This window comes from Podarcis filfolensis, assembly GCF_964270895.1.
Source record: "Podarcis filfolensis genome assembly, chromosome: 1".
Taxonomy (NCBI): Eukaryota; Metazoa; Chordata; class Lepidosauria; order Squamata; family Lacertidae; genus Podarcis; species Podarcis filfolensis.
This window is the reverse complement of record NC_139604.1, coordinates 87,370,289-87,395,447: the sequence shown is the minus strand read 5'-3', so window position 1 is coordinate 87,395,447 and position 25,159 is coordinate 87,370,289. Positions and strand designations below refer to the sequence as shown.

The following is a 25,159-nucleotide window of genomic DNA, read 5'->3' as shown; positions in this document are numbered from 1 at the left end:
TTTTGTTCTAAAAGGAATGACATGTGGAATGCTGGCACTCCCAACCTAATGTGGATGAGAACAGGTTTCTAGGGGGAGAAATTACTATAGAACAGGTGTGGAGAAGTTTGGGTCCTCTAGACAGCCCCAGCAAGCAAGACCCATTGCAAGGGATTAGGGGAGCTCAGCAACATCTGGAGGCCCCATGGTTCCCCACATCTGTTTTAGAGAGTCATAATCCTGTAGACTTCTGAACACAGCAGGTGAGGCTTCACCTCCGTTGAACTAAATATTGCTTATCATTTCTGTGGTGTTCATGGCATTCCTTAGGGCATATCTCTCTACACCACAGACTTAAATTTGTTTAACAGTTATTCATTCTCTTCAGGGAACCCTTGGAACTGTAGTTCTGCAAGGGGGCTGGGGATCTCAAAAAATTCTCAGCAACTCATCATCACACAATTCTCAGTATTCTTTAGGGAAAGCTATGACAGTTCTTAAAAAGAATAAAGCTGATATAATTTTGTAGTGCAAAGTAGAAATTTAGAGTCGTCGACTGCAATCCAAGCAAGATCACCCCAAGAAAATGCATTGAGGGCTGAATCCTGAGGAGACCCACTGAAATCAATAGGGCTTAAGTTAATCATGAATAACCTAAGACCTACTGATTTCAGTGGACCAATTCCAATCACAGCGAAGTCTGGATCCAACACAGAGCTCTTTCCTTCTCTACATTCTACATCTCATCACTCTGGGACCTGGTTAGCCATCAGAAACTTTGACGATGGAGTTCCTCATCCTTGCTTAAAGAGTCAAGAAAGATCTCAGATGGGCCCTAGAATTGCCTTTTCACTCCAGGTGTGCTGGACTACAGCTCCCATCATCCATGACCATGGGCCATGCTGGCTGGGGATGATGGCTTCTGGAATCCAATGTCTGGAGGGCCACAGGCCTGCCCATCCCTGTTTTAAAAATAAATCAGAAAAATGATTAAGTGTAATAGAGAAGCTTTATACGATTGCTTAATTAGCATGAAGAGGGCACAATTTTTCTTCCTAAGGATGGAGAACAACAGGATGAGCTCCTCATAAATGCATATTAATGACATCAAGCAACATGATTTTATTATGCACTGTAGATTACCCCAGGAAAGCGAAGGAGTCCCATATGGTGTCTCAGCAAGAGAAGACATCATACACCTACTACAGAAGAAGTCGCAGTGACCCACTTGAGAAGGTAAACAGAGGGCAGGCAAGAAAAGAACTGGGTTCCCTACTTTACTGAATATGAAATGCAAGTGCTATGTAACACTTAAGGAATTGTCGTTTTATCAGTTATGATAAGTAGAGCAGCTGGGAATGAGATTTTTTTTTTAATTCTGTTTTATCCTTTTTCTTTTTATAGAGTCTTTGTGTTCTAGCACAATTGATCGGCTCCTTTGTATTTTGTCTCCAGCAATACCATCTTTGTCATGCGTGTGGTATTTGAAATAGGTTAAGTGCTCTGTGTGGTGAACTTAATAATTGTTTCTGATGAGGTTGTTAAGTTGCTTTGGGCAAGATAAAATGACTACCAAATCCTAGCACTCCATCATTTTCCATGAGTTTGTGTTGGGAAGTGATTGATCAGCTCTGTAGAGTGTATGTTACTGATGAACACAGTGGCCCCTTGCTGGCTCTAGAGATAGGAGCTGCAGTCTCCAGTCCAGGCTTAGGAGTCTCCAGCATCTCAGTTACATAAGCAACTTGGCCTCTGGTGTCTCCTGTTCTGCAGTGGTGTTCAAGCCCTCCTTTTATGGAACCACTGGTCCTTCAGCCTTTGAGTGTGCCCAAGTGTGATCATGATACATATGCAGGCAGATGAGCTAACATGAGGTGGAATGATGAGTGGGATGTAGGCATCACAGGAGAGGGACCATATCCTATACTCCTTCAATCCACAGGCATGCCCACTTCAGTAATATGAGCAGAAGTGTTGGTTAGCCAGGCTAGTGGTCTATAAAGCATTCCTCCCGACTGGCTCAGCTATGTATCCTGGGGCACCACACATGTGTAAAACAGGAGCTCTTAGCTCCTCCTGCAGCCACTGTACCCCTAGCATCTATGGCCAGGTACTGAGGTGAGAGAGGCAAACAGCCTGTTATGAGGGTGATCTGGATCTTATTATGGCTGTAAGGTTAAGGAACTGCTCTGTGGGTTTGAGTTGCTTCTCTTTTGCCTCTGACATCCTGTTTGGTGAGCCACTGGAGGTTGCTGATCACAGTGTGTGTCTGAGTCTGCCCTGACCCCTCCCTCCCGTTTGATTGCTTGGCAAAAGTGCATTTCCCTCTTTGGGTCAGCCTTGAACCCTTGTCCTAGGAAGACCGTGAGAGCTCTCTGCAGTAGGCATCCTGCCCAGAAATCTTTGTGATTACTCTGTGTTATGTCTTCCACTTCCCTACTTTTTGTCCATTATAAAAAAAAGTGTTTGTGAGGAACATAAGAGTGTGCCTTCTGTGCGAACTTTTAAATGCCTGATGAAAATTTTACTGTTCCACCAGGCCTATGCAGCCAGCTAAGAGTACATCCCCTGCAATGGTTAATTGATGTTTCTTTTTAATTTTATTTTCTCTTTTAACTAGTTTTTAACTTTCTATGATTCTATTTTCTGATTTTGTTTTTATATTGTTGTAAACCCCTGCAATATATTTTTATGATACAGTGGTATATAAGTATCTTTATAAATAAAAACAGATAAAATAAATTTGAACACCTGCCTTTAGGGATGACTGGAGACTGACAGTACACATGGTTATTATCTTATTCACACCCCAATCTATCAAGGCCTGTGCTCTGCATTTGCATCAGTGATCTCTTCCTCATGTAGGCTGTCTCCTTCATTTTCATGGCTTTGCCCAGGAAAAGGAATATGCGCATAAGAAATCTCTGAATGGAGGTTTTGTTATTCTCTACCCAGAGGCTCTGGGATGAAGGAGCACTACAATAGTAAATAATATTAATATATTCAAGGTATACCAAATTAGAATTGTCTAACATTCTAGCCACTAACCATATGTGACCAATTTAGAATCTAGATGCAGCTAACTGAATTTTTAATCACACATGAACATCCGTAATAGATGCACGTTTTGGGCAAATGATCTTTTGTGCTCACATTTGTCTGCTGTTAATTACAGTCAGTGTTTGCTCATCGATCATTGTACTTCTGTTACTGCATATTGGTTCTCTGCTGAAGTATAGCGGAAAACACTGTCTTTTTGGCACCACTGAAACACCAGCAATACAGCAGCACGGAGGGCAAACCTGTCAAACACACTCAGCTCAATTGACCAGAATAACTGCTTTTAGCTAGAAAATAAAAAGGCAAGCTCAAACAACACTGCTCAAGTAGTCCCCTTAGGACAGGGCAAAGGGCAAGCAAAACTCAGCTGCATTAAGGATGGACAGCAGGAGCAATTGTGCTATGTTCACACAGGAAATGACAGACGGCACCAAAAGCAAGGAGTTGCTGCTTCTGGTGTGCCATTTACTAAGATTTTCTCTCTCTCTCGTGTTCTCTTGCTCTGTAATGATGTGCAAGGATTTCAACCGAATCTATGAGTTCAGGGTGCTTGGCTTTCACTCTGTGAGACAAACCCTTTTTGTACCTCAGTAGGAGCACTGTTCCTGGCATCTGCAGTTGCATGGTCCTACAAGATGGTAGAGCAGGAGAAGCTTCTGTGGACCCCAAGGATGATGGCAGAACCACATTCTCATAATGAAGTTAATGTGCTGCTGAAGGGCTCCCCCTCAAGTGAAGTGGCTGTATTATCCAAATCACAGTCCTCCTCAGGTCAGCACAAGGCCTTGAAGCCGAGGACAAGAAAATTTATAGCAAGGGGGTGACAAGCCCCTGGGCTAGATCCATTCCTTGAAGGCACTTCTGGTGGTCTGCCAGTCCTTGGTCAAAATTAGTGGGAAGCTATGGGGCCATTAGAAGAAGGTAATGGTCAGGAAAAAGAAAGGCGCTCTAAGACCTTCTCATAATGGCACCCCACCAGAATAAGGCAAGAGAGTGGGCAAGCTTGGCAGATGAAGTTGATGGACTACATGGAACTGGCGGAAATGACTGGCAGAATCCGAGACCAGGGAGAAGAGTCGGTGGAATAAGATTGGAAAAAAATTAAAGACTATTTACAGAAATACTGTAAAATTAATGAATGTTAAAAGGATGCTGGAATGAAGTTATATGGCTTTAGCAGAAATGTTACAAAGAATTAAGTAAAAATAGATTGTTAATGGATTAAAGGGAAAAATAAGGCTAGATTGTATCAAGATAAATTATAGGACAGAAAACTGAGGAAGATGGAAAGGATTTGCTGAAACAGCTAACTGAACTGGAATACAAAAAAGGGAGGTGCGAGGAGGTCGCTGAAACAAGTAAATGAAAGATAAGATATGGAAATATTGGATGTGTTTTTAATTGTTTTTGTTTTTGTTTTGTTAAGATTAGGGTATAAGTAGTGTTTTTGTGTGTTTTTTGTATTGTATTGTATTGTTTTGTTTTGTTTATCTCTTTTTCTCTTTTTGTAATCTTTAAACTCTTAATAAATATTATTTTTTAAAAAAAAAGAGAGAGTGGGCAAGCTTTTCTGCCTTTGTTTTTCTACCCACGTGGTGCTGTTGGGCTAAGAGAAGATCTAGCAACTGCTTCATTTCATATCTTAAATCTTTGGTTTTGATTCAGTATTCTGATGGTCATAGGATCTTTGAAGGCTAGGAGTACAAAAACCCATCACAGGTTAGGGCCATCCATCCATCAGCCCCACACAAAATAACACGCACAATCTACACATGCCTCCAATTCCCTGTAGTCTAGTGTGTGGAAATTAGGACAATTTAATAGACACAGATCCAGCACTCAATGACTGTGTCAGTCATTTCAAAGACAACGCAGTAAGGTTCAAATGTAGACTGTCCATGATGCTGAGCAAAAACTAAGGTGTATGGGTACACAGAAATGACAAATACCCGATGGGGTTGATTCATTTACTATTGAGACTTTTATATTCTTTTGTTTATATGCATCATTCAGCATAGTTCCTGTAATAGGAATTGCATATGAATAGATAAAAGAAAACTGCTGTACATGAACCAAGATCAAAAGCCTTTAGGCAGGGCTCCAACAGAGGTCAATACTGGATAATTAATTTCCAGGGAGTATCAGGAAGTTGAATTATTTCTTTGATAGTTACTGCAGTCTGAAATATGAGACTCTGGAGCTCCATATAATGAATTGAATTACACTTTACAATACCCTTAACCACTGTCAACATCTTAATTGATACATCCTGCTTGTATTAAGGTGCCAAGAAGCTTTGCACCAGGCCAATGTGCAACACCTACTGATCCACCCAATCAGAGCCAGAGTGTCATACCTGGGAAACCAGGGTTCAAAGACCCACTTGGCCATGAAGCACACAGGATTACCTTTGGCCAGTCCCTGCCTCTCAGGGTTGATGTGGGAATTAAATGAGAGAACTATGTATGCCACCTTGAACACCTTGGAGGAAAAGGTGAAATATAAATGCAATAATTAAATAAAAATATATTGTCCCTGCAATCCACTTGTCACTACAGCGATCACTCTGGAGAATGTTTCCATGGCTGTGTTAGTAACCTGGGGGACAGAGTTGGAACTGGATGTGTGAAATCTGGGTTTGAATTCCAACTTCAGTCATTTGGATTTGAGCAAGTGAATCTCTGCAGGCACACACATGGCACTTTCTCCCCAAACAGTAATCTTGGGTGGATTCTTCTTTTTTGTAAGCCATATTACGCTTGTACAAAAGCCACAAACGTGATTCCCCACACAGCTACATGGCAGATGTGGGTAGTAGGTGGCACAATGCACAGCAAAGTGGCATATACAAATAAAAGTTGGTCACTCATTTGTCTTTCCTTGTTCTCCTCTTCTTGTTAAAATGATGGCCTATTTTAAACTCTTGTGCAGGCCTCAGCTTTGCATCTCTAATAATCTGGAATAATAATTTTATCTTAAAAGTTCTACCTTGCAGAACTTGTTCGTTTCAATTTGCACACTAGATTTTGACTTTAGAGGGGCTGCTAACCGAAAGGGTTGTTAAAAGCGAGGACTGTGAAGAATGTAAGCAGAAGTTTGATCCTCAAGATCAAGAACACTGCATTCCTCCTCACTCTGAAGGCTTCTGTATCTGCTCCTACATGAATCTTCTCGTTGGAACAGAATGCTGGACTAGTTCAGCCTTTGCTTTGAGGCAGTTTCCTTCTCTCTCTCTCTCTCTCTCTCTCTCTCTCACTTAGTTTGTCACCCTTTAACTTTTCTGTGCCTTTAACAGCAACATCAATAGAAATTCAACAGGTCCCACCATGATTAGAAAGAATGTGTTGAGGGGTAGGATAGGTAGCTGTTAATGCAAATACCATGTTCCTTCCCAGGCAATGTATGGTAAAAAGGTTAAGGTAAAGGATTCTTGGACAGTTAAGTCCAGTCAAAAGCAACTATGGGGTGCAGCACTCATCTCCGCTTTCAGGCTGAGGGAGCCGGTGTTTGTCCGAAGACAGCTTTCCAGGTCATGTGGCCAGCATGAATAAACCACTTCTGGCACAACGGGACACCGTGATGGAAACCAGAGCGCACAGAAACGCCATTTACCTTCCTGCCACAGCAGTACCTATTTATCTACTTGCGCTGGTGTGCTTTTGAACTGCTAGGTTGGCAGGAGCTGGGACAGAGCAATGGGAGCTCACCCCGTTGCGCGGACTTGAACTGCCAACCTTCTGATCAGCAAGCCCAAGAAGCTCAGTGGTTTAGACCACAGCGCCACCCGCTCCCTCCCAGGCAAGGTGGACCCAGCTGCCCCTAAGGATTAGCCTCCCCAAGACCTGGATGTTGGGCATTGCCCCTCCCTTCCTTCTCCTTTCCAGAAGGGCTAGTCATTTGGTGGGTGGAGGCAGGGAAGGATACAACCTCCTCCTCCCTCCCTATTCGCCAAGGACCTGTGCTTGCTTTTGGCAGGCAGAAATCCCTCAGGTTCAGCTTCGCCCCCCCATCGCCGCACCTGTTGAATTTCTTCATCAAAGGCGCCTTCCGCAGCACCATTGGAAGGAGCCCTGAGGAAGAGCCACCCCACCATCCCCACGAGCAAGGCGCCGCAGCCATGACTGCCTGGCATGGGAAGCGAGGCGCCGCCCCGCCCTCCGCGCGCGCCCTTCCTCGGCTCCCTCCACAGGCTCCTCCTCCGGCCCCGGATTTTGCGCCGGAGCCCCGCACGCGCCGGCGCCCCTTCTGCCCAGCCACCCCGCCCCCGCCCGCCCGCCTGCCCTCCTCACAGCCGCGGCGCCGCTTCCAGAGCTGTCAGTGCAGCGGCAACAGCAGCCGCCGTCCAGCCGGCTCTCTCCCGCCTCCTCCAGCAGCAGACGGCGGCGACGACCACTTCAGCAGCAGCAGGTACATGGCGAAGCGCCACCTACAGCAGCGCCTCCAGGGCAGCCTCCATTGGGGGTGCGCGGGGTTGGCAGCCGCCCGAGGTTGCTTTTCCCACCTTTTCTTTTTCTCTCTCCCCCTGCTTTGATACAGTGGTCTCTCCTCCGGAGAGGGGGCAATGAATGCTGTATATGGAGGGTTTGAAAAGGAGGAGGGGGTTGTCCTACTGTGAAGCGGGAACGGGGGGTGTCTCTGTCAAGTATTATCCGGGGCAGATGGGATTACCTATTTGATGCATGGCTTATCTTTATGGAGCTTTGTTCTGGTCCGGAAGGGGGAGTCGGATGGAGCCTGCGGGCTAAAGCCCCTTGCAGAATCCTGGCAACAGAGAGACAGAGAGGCATTTAGCAAGATATAGATGGTGTAGCCCTGGATATAGATAAAGAGCCTTGTAGGTTTTCTTGGTCAGCTCCACCCCCATCCCTATTCTAAGGTCCTTACAGGTGACCCCCTTTTCCAGGTGTCCTTCTCCCCACTGATCCACTCCCCCCCACCTGTCACTGATCTAGGAAGCCGCCAGATCAAAACGTACAAAAGAAGGGATGTTTTAGAGTTGTGCTTATTGAGGCGGGGACACCCCCTATTTTCTATGGAAAAATGAAAATCAGTTAATGCCAATGGAGCTAAAGGGATCAATTCATGTCAATAGAACCAAGGTCCAGCCTTTTAAAAATGAAGGACACCTCCTCAATCTGGGATATTTGACCCCTGAGATCTCAACTGGAGCGCTGTTTTGCTAACCTCCTCTCTACACCACAAGGATGGGATATCATCCGCTCTCTCGTTCTATTTCTCATAATCTTTGGGTTCCCTGACTGCTTTCTCTGTGGGACCAGGGTTAGAAACTGAGGCATACTGGAATTTGTTTGTGTGTCTATGGGTGGGTGGGTGGGCATTTCAATTCATGACACAAGATTATCTGGGAAGGCATACAGAGAATCTCTCTAGTTGGTCTCTGGAGTTGAAACCTGAGGACGGAGTTCTATTGGGCCAATTTTTTCCAGCAGGTAAGGAGCAGAAGGAGGAGGAGGGTGTTAAACCCAGGAAACACGTCTTGAGGCTCATTTCTTACCATTTGTTTATTTGCCTAACATTGTGAAGCAATTGCCTTCTGATCAAGAGGCCATCCCGATCCAGGGCGATGTTGCCACAGTCCTTGCTGTGACCTCTTCATGAGCCCTCCTCAAAGCTCCTAGGAAAGTGGGTCAGCTTCTCCTGAGAAATCTATCTATCCGGCACTTTCTTTGTGAGTTTCTGCACTGCCAGCTGGTTAGGAGGCTGCACTCTGGCCTCTGTGTTTATGCACATATTGAATGCGCTTTGCTTCAATTATTCATTTTTGGTGCTACAGTAATTTCCTGCAGCTTCTCTTCTCCAGGGAGCTGGTGCGTAACAAGATTTTAACATACTCTGCTTTTGAGGATATCATCCCATTTAGCCACATGGCAGCTGTCTTTATTTCTGTGCTTAATATCGGATAAGTAACCAATAACAGGAAAATCATTCCGGATCTGTCTGAATACTTCAAGGGTCTCAATCATAACAAGTGTGGGAGGGAAGTATCCTAGCATTTCAGCGTGAGGCTGAATGTGAGGTGAAGTCACATCTAAACCAACCTTTTCCATCTTTTGGGCAGGGGGACAGGATTACTGGACTCGTTTGTATGCACAAATAGCCTGCCGTGAACATAAAGCAACTAACTAACAGTAAAACACCAACCAAAACAGCCCCCCCCCCCCCGCAGCCTTCAAACGTTACGACTCTTATATTTGCTGGCTTCACAATTTTGAATGACGGATTGTAAATTCAGTCAAGCTCTGTCCATTACATCAGAGGTAATGGAGGAATTTTATCAGGGTTCGTGGATGTCAATTCCTTTCTGTGTCTGCAATTTTAGCCATAAAATCTTGGTTGCATGTTACTTATACAAATATCCATTCCCATTTCTTCATCCGAAGTTTCTGCAAACAATGCCCTTTGTACATAAATCATGCATCCCTGAGTTCCAGGTTTGGTCTCCTGACTCGGTTATGCAATCAGATTAAATAGATGCAAATATTCTCACCTTCCTACATTCTGGTGTTTTGCCCATTTAGATTTTGACACTGGATCCTTTTAAATTTTCTTTCCAAAGCAGTGTTGAATGATTAGGAATAATATGTGCAGGGAAAGAAGGAAGGGAGGCCATGGTTAGGGGGCTCAGCCATTGCAGAATAGCAGCACATAGGATCATGACTGATAAACTTATGCTCAATGTGTGGAAACCTCAATCACTGGCCACTGGAAGCCCCCACAATTCTTTCCTAGTTTTTGAGGACCTTTCTAGACAATCCAGGTTGGTTTTGATGCAGCCGCAGTTGCAGTGGAAAAATACTCATCTCTTAATGCCAACATAGTAAAGAGGTGGAGTAAACAGTTTTCAAATGTAGGAAGGGAAGAACCAGGCAGAAAGGTAGCTTAATGGCTGGCATTTGAAACCCCCAGAATGGCGAGGGAGAAATTTAAATCATAAGCTGTTGCAATGATGTCCCAGGCACTGTCCCAATATCAGCCCACAACACCAGCACAACCACTCAAGTCTCCACACAGCATTTGCAAGAATTGTGAGACACACTTCATCAGCAACATTGTGCTGTCGTTTAAGCACTTAGAAAATGTGGTTTCTGCTGAAACAGATCAGCTCATCATAGAAAAACATCTGGATCATGTATGGCAATCAGATTTCTACTCTACATTCTACACAATCTGGGAAGGACCTGAGCCGTTAGCCAGTGGCGTAGCGTGGGGGGTGCAGGGGGGGGCGGGCCGCACCGGGCGCAACATCTGGGGTTAGGGCAAATCCACGGGTTAGGGGGCGCAAATCCACGGGTTAGGGGGCGCAAATCCACGGGTTAGGGGGCGCAAATTACTTGCCTTGCCCCGGGTGCTGACAACCCACGCTACACCACTGCCGTTAGCAGATATTGCCCTCATGTTTCCAAGCCTTTCTTGACAGCCTTATAGTCTGGACTTTTTTTCCTCCCCACTCCCTCTATGTAAAAGGTGAAATACTTATGGAACCAAATTTTGCATTTCAGCAAAGGAGTCTGCGGATACATGAAATATAGACACCTGGTCATGCTTAGAGTGATGCAAATTGACATGGAACAAGAATGGATATTTTTCTCCCCTTGCCACTTTAAAACAACAACTTCTAATCTGCCATTCCCTTTCAAATGCAAACGGCATTATTCCAGGACCATTTTAGGCTATATTGTTGGATTTTAAAAACAGAGACAGTCAAAGCTCGAAAACCTAAAACCAACATTTCATCATCAAAGCCAGAGTTTTATGGGATTCAAAGCTATTTGCCTACTTTTGAATTCAACAAATTCGAGCATCAGAGCTATGTCTGATTTGAATGTTATGTGGGATTTATTTCATTTACCACTATTTAGCAAAGAGACCCCCTGATAAAACATATTGGGGTATTGCCTTCTCATCCCATTCTTATGGCTCTCCTGCATTAGTTTTGAAGACAGTCTATAATATTTTGGCAGAGTCAGTCTAAGAAGCTAAAGTCTGAACTCTGCTTTATTCCTTAGAAGTAACAAATCTCAATTTCACAGGTTTATTCTTTCATTCAATCCATATATTTATATACTGCTTAAAACTTGAGACAATCTCTAATTGAGTTACAAAATAACAAAAATGGTATGTATACTATTAATGTGGCAAGCTTGTTAATCTCCACCCATTTGTTCTGTGCATCCCTCAAATATTCAGTTCTTAAAAGTAAAGACCAAGCATTTTGAGTGAAGGAATGAGGGCTAAAACAGACAACATAGTGACCATGGAGAAAGCACTATCATTTGCATGCCAGCAGTGGCACCTGTCCTGGTCACTGATCACTGGCATGTTAACCCTACATGAGTATGGGCCAACTCACATGGTAAGTGTGTTAGACACGGTAGTGCATGCATAAAATACTTGCATTGGAAACATAATGTGGGCACACACTTGGCTTATGCCCACTCTCACATCTGCTATCTGCCTCACTTTCTGGATTTCCCCAGAAATTTCAGAGATCACTTGATTGCAATCAGCAATCAGGAGAGGCGGAGATCCTGGCTCTTATCTTATATGCCTTAGAAGCTCATTACTCACTGAAAGCCTGAGCCTGTGGTTCCATTTATACATATAATCAGCCTATGCATTGCAAGGGAGAAAGAAGCAGGAAAACCTTTGCTCCAGCTTACCTGAAGCCAGGATACAGTTGTACCCGCTCAGGTACAACTGTCCCTCCCCTCCAGGGAAGGAGATGTCAGGGAAGATGTACATCAGGAACAAGAGAGGAAGAAAGATTGGCATTGGCATCTGCTGCCCCTGTGGATCCTGCCACCTGAGGCGGTCCCCTCACCTTGCCTCATGTGTGGCCTGGCCCTTTAAGTGTCCTTATGCAACCCTTCTATGTTGGGGGCTGGAGGCAGCCGCCATAGCAGGACCAGCAGCTTCACTGATAGTATAAGTAAGTGCAGCATTAGAACAAGGCCACAGTGCTGCAACTTAAGAATCCAGATACATGCAATGTTATGCTGCTTAACTTTTTTCACTGCAACTTGAGTACTTCAGTGTTGTCCAACTGTTTTTATGCAGCCACATGCAGCCTGCTGGAAATTTCTCTCATCCCCCTTCTGTGTGTTCTTTCGTGTGCCAATTCTGGTACCTCCGTAGTCCTCTACTGTCTCTCACCAATGCTTTGTAAATTACTGGCATGCTCTAATCAGAGTAAAGAACAAGAGAGAAAATCCTTGCTGTGCCTGATCAAAGGACTGAGGCTTCCAGTAGGAATCACCCTGCTAGGAGCAGGAACTGATCACAGAGCCAAGCAGCAGAGATATCCATCTAGAGGCTGGTAATTGATTGCAAAGGCTACAGGAGAGGAGCAGGGAGAGATGAGTTCATGGTGGCAACCTCCCCCTCAGCCTCCTGTATTTGTCAAATGCTAGAATCTCTACCTTAGCGGTGCTGAGATGAAGACTCAAGAGAGGGGCAAAGAGAGACTGGCAATGACTGTAGAGAGAATATTAGCTGGAAATTACAGCCATTTTTGAACCTATGCAAATTGATATCAGGGCTTCAAGGTATGATGATGTACTGCCTCTCCCACCTACCCTTTTCCTTGCTTCAGTTTTTCCTGATCCAGTTACAAAGGGCTGGATCTGTTCCAAGGGCATCAGAAATACAAAGCAGGTAATGTGGTATCTTCAAATGAGGGATGGGGATCCTGTAGCCCTCCAGATGTTGCTGACTCCAACTCCCTTTAGCCCCAGCCGGCTTGGCCAACAGTAAAGGAAGATGGGAGTTGTTTTCAAGCAACATCTGGAGTGCCACAGTTTCCCCATCCCTGCCTTAAAAATATCCATGTACTCTTACTTTAAGGGAAGCTGCTCCCATAAACTTTATGACACAAACTATATAATTTACTTCCTTTGCTTCTCTGACATGAATTTGAGCCTCATGTGATCCCACTGATCAGAGGGAGGCCAGCAGGTCAAAACCTTGTTTAATCATGTTAGGGAGATGATTAGTGAGATTCCAGCAGATTACATGTTGGAATTGTAACTGTGAGTCCTAAATCTGAAAGTCTCATCAGCCGTGAACTCATCAAGTGGCCATAGGAAGATAACTTTCTCTGTTTTGATTTGTAATATTTGAAAGAGAAATGGCAGCCACCTAACTCATAGGCTTGCTACTGGAACAAATTGAGAGATAATGATAAAGCATGTTGCACTCCAGAACTACTCTGGAAATTATGAACACTCATCATATGGATATCTTGATTTGCCCTCACTGGAGGAGAGATTATGGAGGGTGTTTGCTGAAAAAGGAGTGTGAAGTCAATTATATTAACTGGAGGTATGGGGAGGTATTGTGTCGTGCATATATATGTTGCCAAGGGAAAGTATCTTGATCTAGAAGGCATGCGATTAGTTTTTGGTTTTTTGCTTTCCTGAAGCGTAGATGAGGAATGTGTCTGAAGAAGAAATCCCATCTCCACCTTTGTCAATATCAGCAAGACCTGTAAAAGGCATTAAAATGTGGAATGTGGAGTATTCTGAGCATTTCATTTTCCATTAAGACAAACCTGATAACAAATAGCTGCACATTGTGTCTTATCCATACTGCATTCTAAGGGCTCATCCAGATTTCATTTTGTGCTGCACTCCTAGACACAGGTCGAGGCTTAATGCTCCATGTTTCAGTAGTTTTTGTTTTGCCCCTGCACTTTCCCCAAGAAAACTCTCATTTTGCCTCTGAATCTGAGCAAATGTCAACCTGCAGAGAACCCAATTGCCATTTGCTCTGATTCAGTTTTCCCAAGGGAAGCGCTGGGGAATATACCAAAAAGCTACTTGGAAACAGAGATTTAAAGCACAAACCTGTGCCTGGAAAGTGTGGCACAAAAGGAAATCTGAATGAGCTCTAAGTCTTACAAGAACAGTGAATGTTAGATCAACTGACAATACCAATAGTGGAGCAGTTGCAAACCATGGTGTCACACTTAATACTCTGTTAATGAGTTGAAGCCTTCTTTTATGACAGATACCATTAGTGACTCGAACCATCATCTGGAAACTTTGAAGATTAGCTTCAGAATGGAAATTCTACATAGTTCAGTGCCTTTTAAAATAAAAACCAAAGATTCCAGAGCATATGTTTTCAGTCTTTAAACAACAATATTATAACTGGAGAAATGCAGAATCTGGCAAGACTCAGAGCTGCAGCCATAGAGAACCTGATGATATACAGACTGATCATGAAAGTTATTATGTTTATAGGAGATTCATTCACTTTGTATTTTTTATAGGAAATGAACCCTGAGGATCACAGCCAGTCTCCCTCTCTCATGAATAAAAATCAAAAATTACATGCTAAATCTCAGAAAAGAACAAAATCCTTATTGATAATATCAGCAATCAAAGGCTATCTGCATTGAGCATATCATAATCCTGGCTTAGTAGAGGATGCTTGATGCATTTCTTAACAGAATAGGAGACAAAATTAAACCAGCCGTATGAGGAGGAGAATTATGAGATAATATCTTTGTTGATAAGGCATATAAATATTTATATATAGCTCTCTCCTGACTGAGATCCTTTGACTAAACCCTGAAGACTAACTAGTCAAAGGGATGTCTTCTCTAGGTGGAACACGACTCAATAAGAGTGTGGAGTCAACAAATGAGTGTGGTTTAGTGGAAAGAATATTGGGAAGAATTCAAAATAATGTTCTTCAGCTTGCCAAATGGAACACCCGCCAATTCCCTTTGAATGCTGTTCTGAGGGTTCTCCTGACCCCTCCCTGAACCAATTTCGGGGGGTGGGCATGCAAGATGGAGGGGGAGCCCCATTGTGCAAGCAGAAATTCTTCCACAGTGCTTCCGCCGACGGGACCCATTCAGTGAATCGCGCCATTGAATTCAGCATTATGCAGACTATTCAAGTTTCGAATTTATGATTAATTTACAAATAGCAGCAAGAATGTGAATCGGAAACGAAGGGGAACCACATTGAAAGAGATCAGCATTTGGAAGACAGGTATGGCTATCACAGTGAAACACACTATCTTTGTGAGAACACTGACAGCAGAATGATAATCTTATGAATAATTGGTCTGAATAGCACCTTTTGAACTGTCAAATATCCTTGCAATTTATTTTCCATGTTGTAAACTCTGTTTGAATAAAAACACATTTGGACAGCCATAAGAAGCTCACTGAATCACTTTAGGCAAGTCCCTGTCTTACCATCTAACCTACCTCAGGTGGTTGCTGTAAAAATGAGATCACCCCAGGTATGCTGCTGCAGGGTTATTAGAGGAAGGGTAAAATACAAATAGGGTATGCAGGTGGCACTGTGGTCTAAACCACTGAGCCTAGGGCTTGTCAATCAGAAGGTCAGCGGTTTGAATCCCCGCAATAGGGTGAGCCACCTGCCCAAAGAAGCTGTAAATGTAAACTATGCTATTATTGGGTATAGGGATGCGAGTGGCGCTGTGGGTTAAAACACAGAGCCTAGGGCTTGCCAATCAGAAGGTTGGTGGTCCGAATCCCTGTGACGGCGTGAGCTCCCGTTGCTCGGTCCCTGCTCCTGCCAACCTAGCAGTTCGAAAGCATGTCAAAGTGCAAGTAGATAAATTGGTACCGCTCCGGTGGGAAGGTAAACGGCGTTTCCATGCACTGCTCTGGTTCACCAGAAGCGGCTGGCCACATGACCTGGAAGCTGTATGCCGGCTCCCTCAGCCAATAAAGCGAGATGAGCGCCACAACCCCAGAGTCGTCTGCGACTAGACCTAATGGTCAGGGGTCCCTTTACCTTTATTATTGGGTATAAAGTGGGGCCCTATCGGTTGAATATAGGTATTGAAACAACATGGTGATAAGTGTTTCAACAAGGCAATATACTGATGAACAAAAGGCTTAACAGCTTCCCAGGAGGTAGCCCAGCTGGACCGATACTTTACAGATAATTTGCAGATAATTTGCAGGTACCTGGTCTCCTGCTTTGTTTGCTCTCTCCCTCCTCCCTCTTAACCTAAAGGATAAGAAGATAGATAAGAAGATAAGCCCTCACACAAACCAGTAAACACTTTCAGCTTCACCTGTATCTTTCCACTTAGGTAAACAATAGCAAATATAATAACATACAAAAAAAACCACGATTCTCTGGAATATAACATATTCTCTGGAATATGATGGCAGTTTGCAAACATAATGCCTGGATCTGTGGCAGGGCCATCTAATGTGGTGTCTTCCAAATGCTGTTGAACTTCACTTCCATCAGCCCCAGCCAAAATGGCCAGTCATCAGGGATGGTGGGAGTTTGTAGTAGCCACTCTGGCTACCTCTGATCTATATATTGTTGCTGTTCATTGCTTTGCATTGCCTAATGGGTCATATCTGCCATTCAAAATGTCATGTCATATTTATGACATGAATAACATATAATATGGCATGAAAGTGAACTGGAAAATGTTAGGATCTATGTGAAGAAGGAGGTAGTGTAAATACAAAGGGAACATGGCAGTTGTCTTCAGATAACTTGCTGCTAATGCCCACTCTAAGGTCCCAAAGGCACAGGGGAAAAAATCATTTTGAGTACAAACCTGTTTTGATTTGTTTTTTTGAAAGGCTCTTGAGAGAGATTGTAGTTTTTATTCTGCAGGTATTAGCCATTTCCAAACACCTAAAAAGACAGCTCTGGGGGAAGTTAAAGATCATCGGATACCAGGAGGATGAGAAGTGCATTTCTTCCACCAGCCAAGAACTGGAGGAAATCTCTCTGGGACCAGAAGGCTGCAGAGCAACTGCTGGAAATGTGTTTTTTTTTTATTGAATGCACAACATAAACCGAAGCTGAGGAATTAGACTCCTATACTTAAGTCTTCTCATTGAGGCTTTGCCTATTTGACTGTGGCATATTAACACTGAAATCCCATGAGGCTTATGCATTGTTAGAATGCACAAAATTGTATGGAATTTCCCCGATGTCATATTCTCTGGGATTTGTAAGAATATATTATTGGGGTGGGGATCAGGTATAGTGGAATGGGAAACACTGTAATCACCACTCGTGCACCCCTCAAAAAGTGCCAACCTATATTGCTATATAAACAACCTTGAGCTAAGTGTCATAGTGAATACCCTACCACTTGAAATAGAGTCCACATACTGGGCAGTTTTAGTGCTCTGCATTAGGGTGGGCATGCACCTTCACAGAGGCCACTCTTCTGTTTGAAGGGTCCAAGTCTAGTTTAAAGACAAAGAACCCTAAGAAGAATGAACAAGAGCCTTGAAAGCAGAAGGGCTCTAACTTAGTGGCTGAAGGTCATGCAGAAGGTCCCAGGTCCTCAGCATTTGCAGGTAGGACTAGGAATGTCCCATGTCTGACACCCTGGAAAGCCACTGGTAGTCAATGTAGACTATGCAGAGCTAGATGGACCAATAGTTGTACTTGCTATAATGCAGCTTGCTATGTTCCTATGCTGCTGACCATCCAGAGTTAATACCTGGACAGCAGACTAGGTAGGTACACAGGTCACCTTCTCATAGTCTTCCTCGCTCAGTTGCAGTTATTATTTCTACAAATGGATCCATGTGTATAGATTAGCATAGGCAAGGCTTATGCAAAAGTGTGTCCTTGTTTTTGGCAATGCAGACAACCAGGCAGGCAAAATCTTCTATCACGAACAGAGCCATAGTTTCATATGGATTCAGTCCTTCTAAGGTATAATTAACTTTTTCATGTGATGATGCACGCAATTATAAATTGCGTCATCATCTGATACTTGGGATCAGCATCCTGTGAATGGAACAGGCAGCACACAGTATCAGGGCAAATCAAAGAAAAAGCTTTATCACGTCTCTGCTAACCACAGGGCATGCAGGCTGCTCATTGTACAGGCTTTTGATGATTCATATAATTGAGACACTTGCAGCTGTCCTAAGACATTAGAGTGATGTGTTACAGTGCAGCCGGCTAGAAAGTACCAGGATTTATTTTTTAAAAAATGCAGCTCACAAGATGCTGAGAGGTACTTATATCATTCCGTGCAGCTACATCATTTCATGCGAGTAGGCATTTCACCTTTTTTCGACCATGGGTCTAATCCATTAGCCATATGTCCAAAGCGTCTGTGTTTGTGGAACATCTGCAGTGTCCAGATTAAAATATAGAACTATGCTGTGCCTCCTCATAAAATTCTGGCCTCATTAATTAGAAGAAGGCTCACCTTTCCATAGCCTCAGATTCATTGTGGACACCACCTGCAGTCTTAACACCATGAACATAAAAATGCAAGGATAAACTTCACCTACCATTTTGACTTTGCCAGAGGTCAGAAAAACTCCTCTCTAGCCAACGTGAGGCTATTGATATTTGTTTCCCTGAGAAAATGGTGAAATACTTAATTTCTGAGAGGGGCTGAAAGTAGTGGCTGAATATGTGAACTGTTAAATGTTTCAGCTCTTGACTTCCCGGTCATTAATTTAATAGCAATAAGATGAGTCACATGTGGGTACACTCTGGGTGCTATAACCACATAAAAATTGCCATCTGTTCATGATTGATGGCCGAGAGGCTGACTTCATTAATAAATAACATTTACAGAGAAATCACCATCTAATTTATGTTCTGGACTCATTTATATCCTGCCCTAGTGTGCTTCAGAAGATATGCAGCTGTATAACCTGAGTGTAGCTGTGTTGGCCTAAGGATTTAAGGTATGCTTTGCACCCTCAAGGGAGCACCTTAATTTGGAGGAGCTTATGGATGTTCAAACTGAAATTTCTCTTCTCCTGCCCCTTATCTTCTTAGATAGTCCAGGCAAAGTGATCCTGCTGATGTCTGGAAGTGGGTTCTTACCTAATGATGGGACCTAGCAAATGCCTGGCTTAGCAGAGAAGGATCTAGTTGTTCAACTGCCTGATTTCCAACCCCTGGAGCAATGTGTCCACATCCATGGGAGTCTTCTCAATGGGACACACTACTTCCAGAGCTGCGCTTTAGGTTTAATTCTCTTCTTTCTTTCATGCATACCTTTTTATTGGGGGAAAAATGCATTTTGTACATTAACAACACGAGGATTGGTGAAATAGCCATCAAATGCAGTAATTAGCTAAATATTTCTAACCAATGCAAACAAATCACGTAACCGCTTTTACTTTTGTAAGTATTTTCTTATCCGGGGAAGATTTGGGAAACTATATTAATATATGAGGACAAAAACCAGTGATACATTCAGATCTGGGTGAGCCTGAGGATAAATAGTGCCCTGGCCAAGGAGCACCTTGGTCAGTGTTGTAGTGTTGCCAAGATGTTTGGCTTGGAAAACTGAACAGTGTTGACAGCTTCTCCAGCTCCCAAGCTTTCCAGCAATAGCTATGAAAAACTGCTTCATTTCACCCCTAGCTCCCAACATAGTCAAAAAGCACCAGGCTTTGCTCGGTGCTCCCTTCCAGTCAGCACGCAGGGTGAGCCTGCAGCTCAGTCAGCTTAGAGATGAGTGAATATGTCATGACGGTTTCTCCATTTTTCATTTTTTCCACTTTTGAATTCAGTTCCCCGCATTTCCACATCAGTTTGGGCTTTGAAAAAAGAAGTCCTTGTGAAAATTCATTTAGTACGAATTTCTCCTAATACACACATCTTTGTATGGATCTTTGCCAAGCATATTTTCCCTAATGTAATGCATGTTTATATGACATTTTCACACTTCACACTAGTATATATGCTTTTGTCCATATTACTTGGCCGGAGAAGGGCACTGCAAAATTCAGAGAAGTATGAATCTGAAAGGATAGCTGTGTTTCAGTTTCCATCTTCTTTCAGAAAGCGTGAATTAAGTAGGTTGTCCTTTAATGTGAATTGAATGTATGCATATACAAAGGCATTTCATGATATTTGTGTGGTTTAAAAATGTTTGCAGATAAAAGTAGCTCAATAGTCCCCTCTATTTCTGATGAATGACTATTGATTGAGACAGAATATCAGAGCATTCTGACGTCTTTGTCAAAGGGAGATTTGGAATTCTGAGAAAATGCAAATAATTTGCTGACTATTTAGGAAGAGCTCTAATTCAAAATGAAACTAAGTGGCTACTTCATCCAAGAGCTGCTGCAAAGCGACTAAATTTAGCCTTTTCTATAATGACCTTATCCGGAAATTAACACTGAAGCAGTAACAGGGCAGTTGTTGTTTCAGGGACCGCGGGGGTCAGCATTCAGTGGAGACGTCTTCAAGTATGCAAGCCCTTTTTGCATAGCAGCTACCAGCTGCCTCTCTGAGAAATGCTGAACCTGTCCCAGAGAATAAGACATGCTTTGGAACAATGCTGGCTACATGCTGTCAAGCTCAGTCCTTTGCTGTCATCCCCAGCCTGAGTATGAACAAAGACATAGCAGCCCTCCAGGGCTTCAGTGCAATCTTGTGGCCATAATATCTGAATGCACTAAGGATCCACAGACTGAGACTGGAGACAGTTGAAGGTGGTTTGAAACAGATTGCTTCTCATGACATGTACATTCATCCCATTTTCACCTCTGGTAAACATGCTTTGCAGGGTTTTGCAATTGTTTCAAAGCACCTCTGCATACACACAGTCTTTCTCATACCACTTTTAATGCTCATAGAGACAATTGTGTGCCAGATACAAAGCTGTCCTTCTGCGCCATTCAGAGCTCCTGAGTGGAGCCAGTTCCTGTTAAATGTGGGGCTTGTATTGGACACTGAATTTAAGTCTCATGTAGGCCTCACCCCCACTATGCATTTAAAGCACTATGGTACCACTTTAAAGAGTCATCATGGCTCCTGCCCCCCCCCCCAAATAAACTCCTGGGAACTGTAGTATGTTAAGGTGTTGGGAGACCCCCTATTCCCCCTGCAGAGCTACAATTCCCAAAGTTCTCTGGAAAGAGGGATTGACTGGTAAACCACTCAGAGAACTCTGGGAAATGTTAAACCATTATGGGAGAGGAGTGTGGTGAGAGAGTCCCATTTCACGAGTGGAAACTGCTCACAGGATCTGGATTCAACCTTATAATATCTTAATTTAGAAGCAGTTACTTAGATAAAAACTGAAACATGTGGCTTTGCAGTAAAAAAGTGTACATCAAGCAGCTTTGAGTGAAGGCGTATTTTTTCCCCTGTTCTACGAATGTGAAAATAGTGAATGTGTTTACTATTCTATCGTACCAGAGAATTGAGAGGAAACCTTCTGTAGACACAGTCTTCATAGCTTTGGGGTAATGAGCGTGCAAAGGTTTTACATGAAAGGGGTCTGCTTGAAAGCCCTTGCTGTTTGCAGCACATGGGGATAAAAGAGATCTGATATTTCCCTCTATTTCTAATTATGCAACTGTTGATTTAGACAAAAGATCAAACCATTCAGAAGTCCATATTTGTGCCTGGAATTTGAGACACAGGCCTGAGAGTAAAGACAACTAGGACTGAAATTCTCATGACAGTATTTTGTCTTCCTACCAGCATCTCTCCCTAGAAGAGGATCCCAACACCTGTAGTCCACTTGTTTTACTTCTGCTTGTGCTTCAGAGTTTCCACACACACACACACACACACATGGTGAAGCGTATCTTTTTCATGGTATCTCTAGCACTTTGCCTTTGAAACCCTTTGATGCCCACAGCACAGCCTTCTAAATTCATAGGCTGCCACCTGGCAGTGGGCCAGCTCTGAAGTGACAGACAGTGCAGACAAGAGACCCCAGCCATTGAGCTCTCAGACTGAGTGATGTTTTAATGAGCACAAGAAAGAAAGGACAGTGAAAAGAGCTCCATGTCTATGCCATGACTGCCAGGTTTGTTCTCAGGCTGAAAGTGCCAATAGATCATGCTTTGGCCTCTTGCCATTAGGATTATATATACTGGAGCAGGGAGGGAAATGCATTTAGTTCTTTCTCATCTGTGTTTCTCGTGGACCATCGATGGTTGTTTATGGTAGGCAACCCAATCTATTTCTATCCTGTAGTTTGGATCCCCCTCCCTTTCATGAAAGGTCTGGTTTTTACTGCTAATATAGACATTGTGTTTTGTGCTCTCTGGTTCCATCGCCTCCTGTGTGTGGAGCTGCATGCAGATTGCCTCATCCAGGGGGTGGAACTGGATTATCTGTCTGGAGTTTTAGCCTACCAAATGATAAAATCAGATTTGTGAACAATGGTGTATTCATTTTATGTTGTGTGTCCCCCCCCCCACTTTTTCCCTAATTTTCCCAGTGAGATGCCCCTACTGTTTGTGCTGGCGGTGAAGTAGCCTTTCTGGGACCAGCCAGGGAGCAGTCCTAGATCTCAGCAGCTCTGTTTACATTTGCCTACTTCAGAGCTGCTAATAGGCTAAGCAGGACAAAGCCCACACATCACATCATCACCCAAACCCTTTGATTGGTGACCAAATCACATCCAGCCCTGGCATGCAAACAACTAAGGCACCTTAGGAAAAGGAGGCAGGGGAGACTAGCAGTCGAAATCAGAGTGAAATCGGAAATACATTCTAAACCAAGGAATTATTTATCACAATAATTATTATACAAGCAAACCCTCCAGAAATAAATCCTTAATAGGCTAAAATCTATGCAGTATCTTTGAAGATGAGCCAAACCCATTTATTTGATGCTTTGGTGGAGACTGTAAGCAGATTTGGCCTATTAAGGATTTATTTTTGGAGTGTTTGTACATATGATAATTTATTTTATTGTAATAAAGAATTCTATGCTTAAAATACATTTCCCTCCACCACCACCCCAAGCTCTGTTTTTGAATCTAGCCCTGTTAACAATAGTTTCCGGACTTCTTGCTCTCAATGGACAAAGCATCTTGAATTAGCAATCAGTGTTCCTTAAAACCAGACAGCAGTGTTCAACTGAAAAGGGAGAGAAATGTCAATAGTAGGTTTAGGTGAACAAATACTGGTTAAAAATGGAGAAACAACTAAAATATTGGACAGAATTAGGTTGCTATAGCAACAAATAGAGCTCTGTTTAGAAGTCTGCAGGGCTTGTCTGCAGACACATGTTGAATGGTTGGATTCACATGAAACTCTAGCAGTCTTCTCCACAATTACCCCACCTTCCAACACTGATCCATGATACCTCATGTCACAACTGGCACTTAAGAAAGTTGGCCAGCCCAACTTCCCCCATGCCACATTTTCCCACATCAAAGGGTATTGTTCTGGATGGTTTTGATTTTAAACAGTCAAAGTTGGAGTTCATTCCTGTGCATGTTAAATGTCTTCATGTTTTCAGTCCCGAGTAACCATACATAAACGTGTGGGCTGATGCCAGCCAACTGGTCAAGGTATGGTAGTCTTACATGGATTGCCACAGGATCTTTGGTGCTTGGATTTCAAATGCTTCCCTCCCTGCTGATAATCTGTTCTAGTTTTGAGTGTGATCGAGCTGCAGCGCTGAACCTGCTCTTACCTTGTTTTGAAATACTTCAACTAAAATGTTGTCCCCTTCACTTTTTTAAAAAATTCTTTAGATATGACGACTCAACTGAGAACCCAACTTTTGTTTGGCTTCCTGTGTCAAATTACCTGCTCTGTTGTGTACGGCTTCCCTGCTGATTCTGGATCTGAGTTCCGGTCTGCTTTCTCCGTCGCTAGAACCAGCAGTATGGAAGGAAGCACTGAAATGGTGATCACCTTCGATAAAGTCTATGTGAACATTGGTGGGGACTTTGACCCCAAAGCTGGATTATTCCGATGCCGTATCCCTGGAGCCTATTACTTCTCCTTTACGGTTGGAAAGTACCCCAAGAAAAACTTGTCCGTCATGCTGATGAGAAACAAGAACGAGGTTCAAGCCATTGTATATGACGAGCATCACCGTAAAGAGCGGAAAGTGGCAAGCCAGAGTGCCATGTTGCAGTTGGACTACGGTGACACAGTCTGGCTGCGCTTACATGGAGATCCCAAATATGCCCTCTACAGCAATGTAGGTCCCTATACAACTTTCAATGGGTACCTCATCTATCCAGACACGTCCAGCTATTTTCAAAACAGTGTCGGTTCCCAGGAGCTAGGAGAAACTTCAGGGCCTTCTTCACCTAATGTAATTCAGCAGCTTTCAACGAACCAGAATGAAATCTCAGAGAAACACCTTTTTTCGGACCAGCCCAGCAGATCGCAGGATACTCGCTCAGCCTTTTCTGCTGCCCGTTCAGAAAGCCTCCTGGGGTCAGATGAGAAGCAAACCCAGCACGAGCCAATCACATTTGACACAGAATTTGTGAACATTGGGAAAGATTTCAATTTCTCCACCGGCATCTTTACGTGTCGAGTTCCAGGTGCCTACTATTTCTCCTTCACCATTGGCAAGATGCCCTTCAAAACCATGTCCGTGAAACTGATGAAGAACCACAACGAGGTTCAGGCGATGATCTACGATGACAACCACTCCAAAAGGCGTGAGATGCAGAGCCAGAGCATTATGCTGCCTCTGCAATATGGCGACACTGTCTGGCTCTACAGCCACCAGCATGATGGCTATGGTGCCTATAGCAACCATGGCAAGTACATCACCTTCACTGGATTCCTGGTCTATCCCGAGACAAAGACAAAACCGCCTCCAGATGCCAACATGTCTCCAGGGTCAAGAATCTAAACAGCTATATGAAAAGGGCATAAGAGAAGCCAAGATGCAGTAGGCTCTGGTGCAGGTCCTGGACGGACGTCATCTTTCACATGACAATGTTAAGAGCATGCTATTGTATGTCCAGTGCATTCCTTATGCTGCACGCTTGTGTTCTGACTGCAGAGCCATTGTTGTTTCTCCCACTCATTCATTCATAGAATGACCTTCACGGGATATGTGTGTTTTGTTCATTATTGATGTTTGATTTAAGCATAAAGCATGAGGTAGCTTGGGGAGTAGAAGAAATAGGGGCAGTGAAATGAGATGTGAATAAAGGAACTGCTTACAGAAATACTGGAAGAACTTATGAAAGACTCGGCAAGGCACTTGGGAGTTGATAACATCTACTGCAAACGCAGACCAACACTCTGAGAGAGGGGTGTATGTAATGAAAATAATGAACTCAATAAAATCCTGAGAGAAAATGTGCTGGGTTTCCTTGTCTGTTTTGATGCATTAGATTGCTTTAGATGCATTAGATTAGA

The 25,159-nt window shown here is 43.5% G+C and overlaps 1 protein-coding gene across 1 annotated transcript; it reads left to right on the top strand.

The window, feature by feature from the left end:
* Positions 1-7,302: 7,302 nt before the first annotated feature.
* Positions 7,303-25,102, top strand: C1QTNF4 (C1q and TNF related 4). The gene is made up of 2 exons (XM_083605585.1): positions 7,303-7,446; positions 23,521-25,102. Exon 2 carries the CDS (start codon positions 23,523-23,525, stop codon positions 24,642-24,644), a length of 1,122 nt encoding a protein of 373 aa, XP_083461711.1. The 5' UTR covers positions 7,303-7,446; positions 23,521-23,522; the 3' UTR covers positions 24,645-25,102.
* Positions 25,103-25,159: the final 57 nt, after the last annotated feature.

Bases quoted from the DNA above. Each gene is read 5' to 3' on its own strand.
- C1QTNF4 (XM_083605585.1), top strand. From the start codon at position 23,523: ATGACGACTCAACTGAGAACCCAACTTTTGTTTGGCTTCCTGTGTCAA.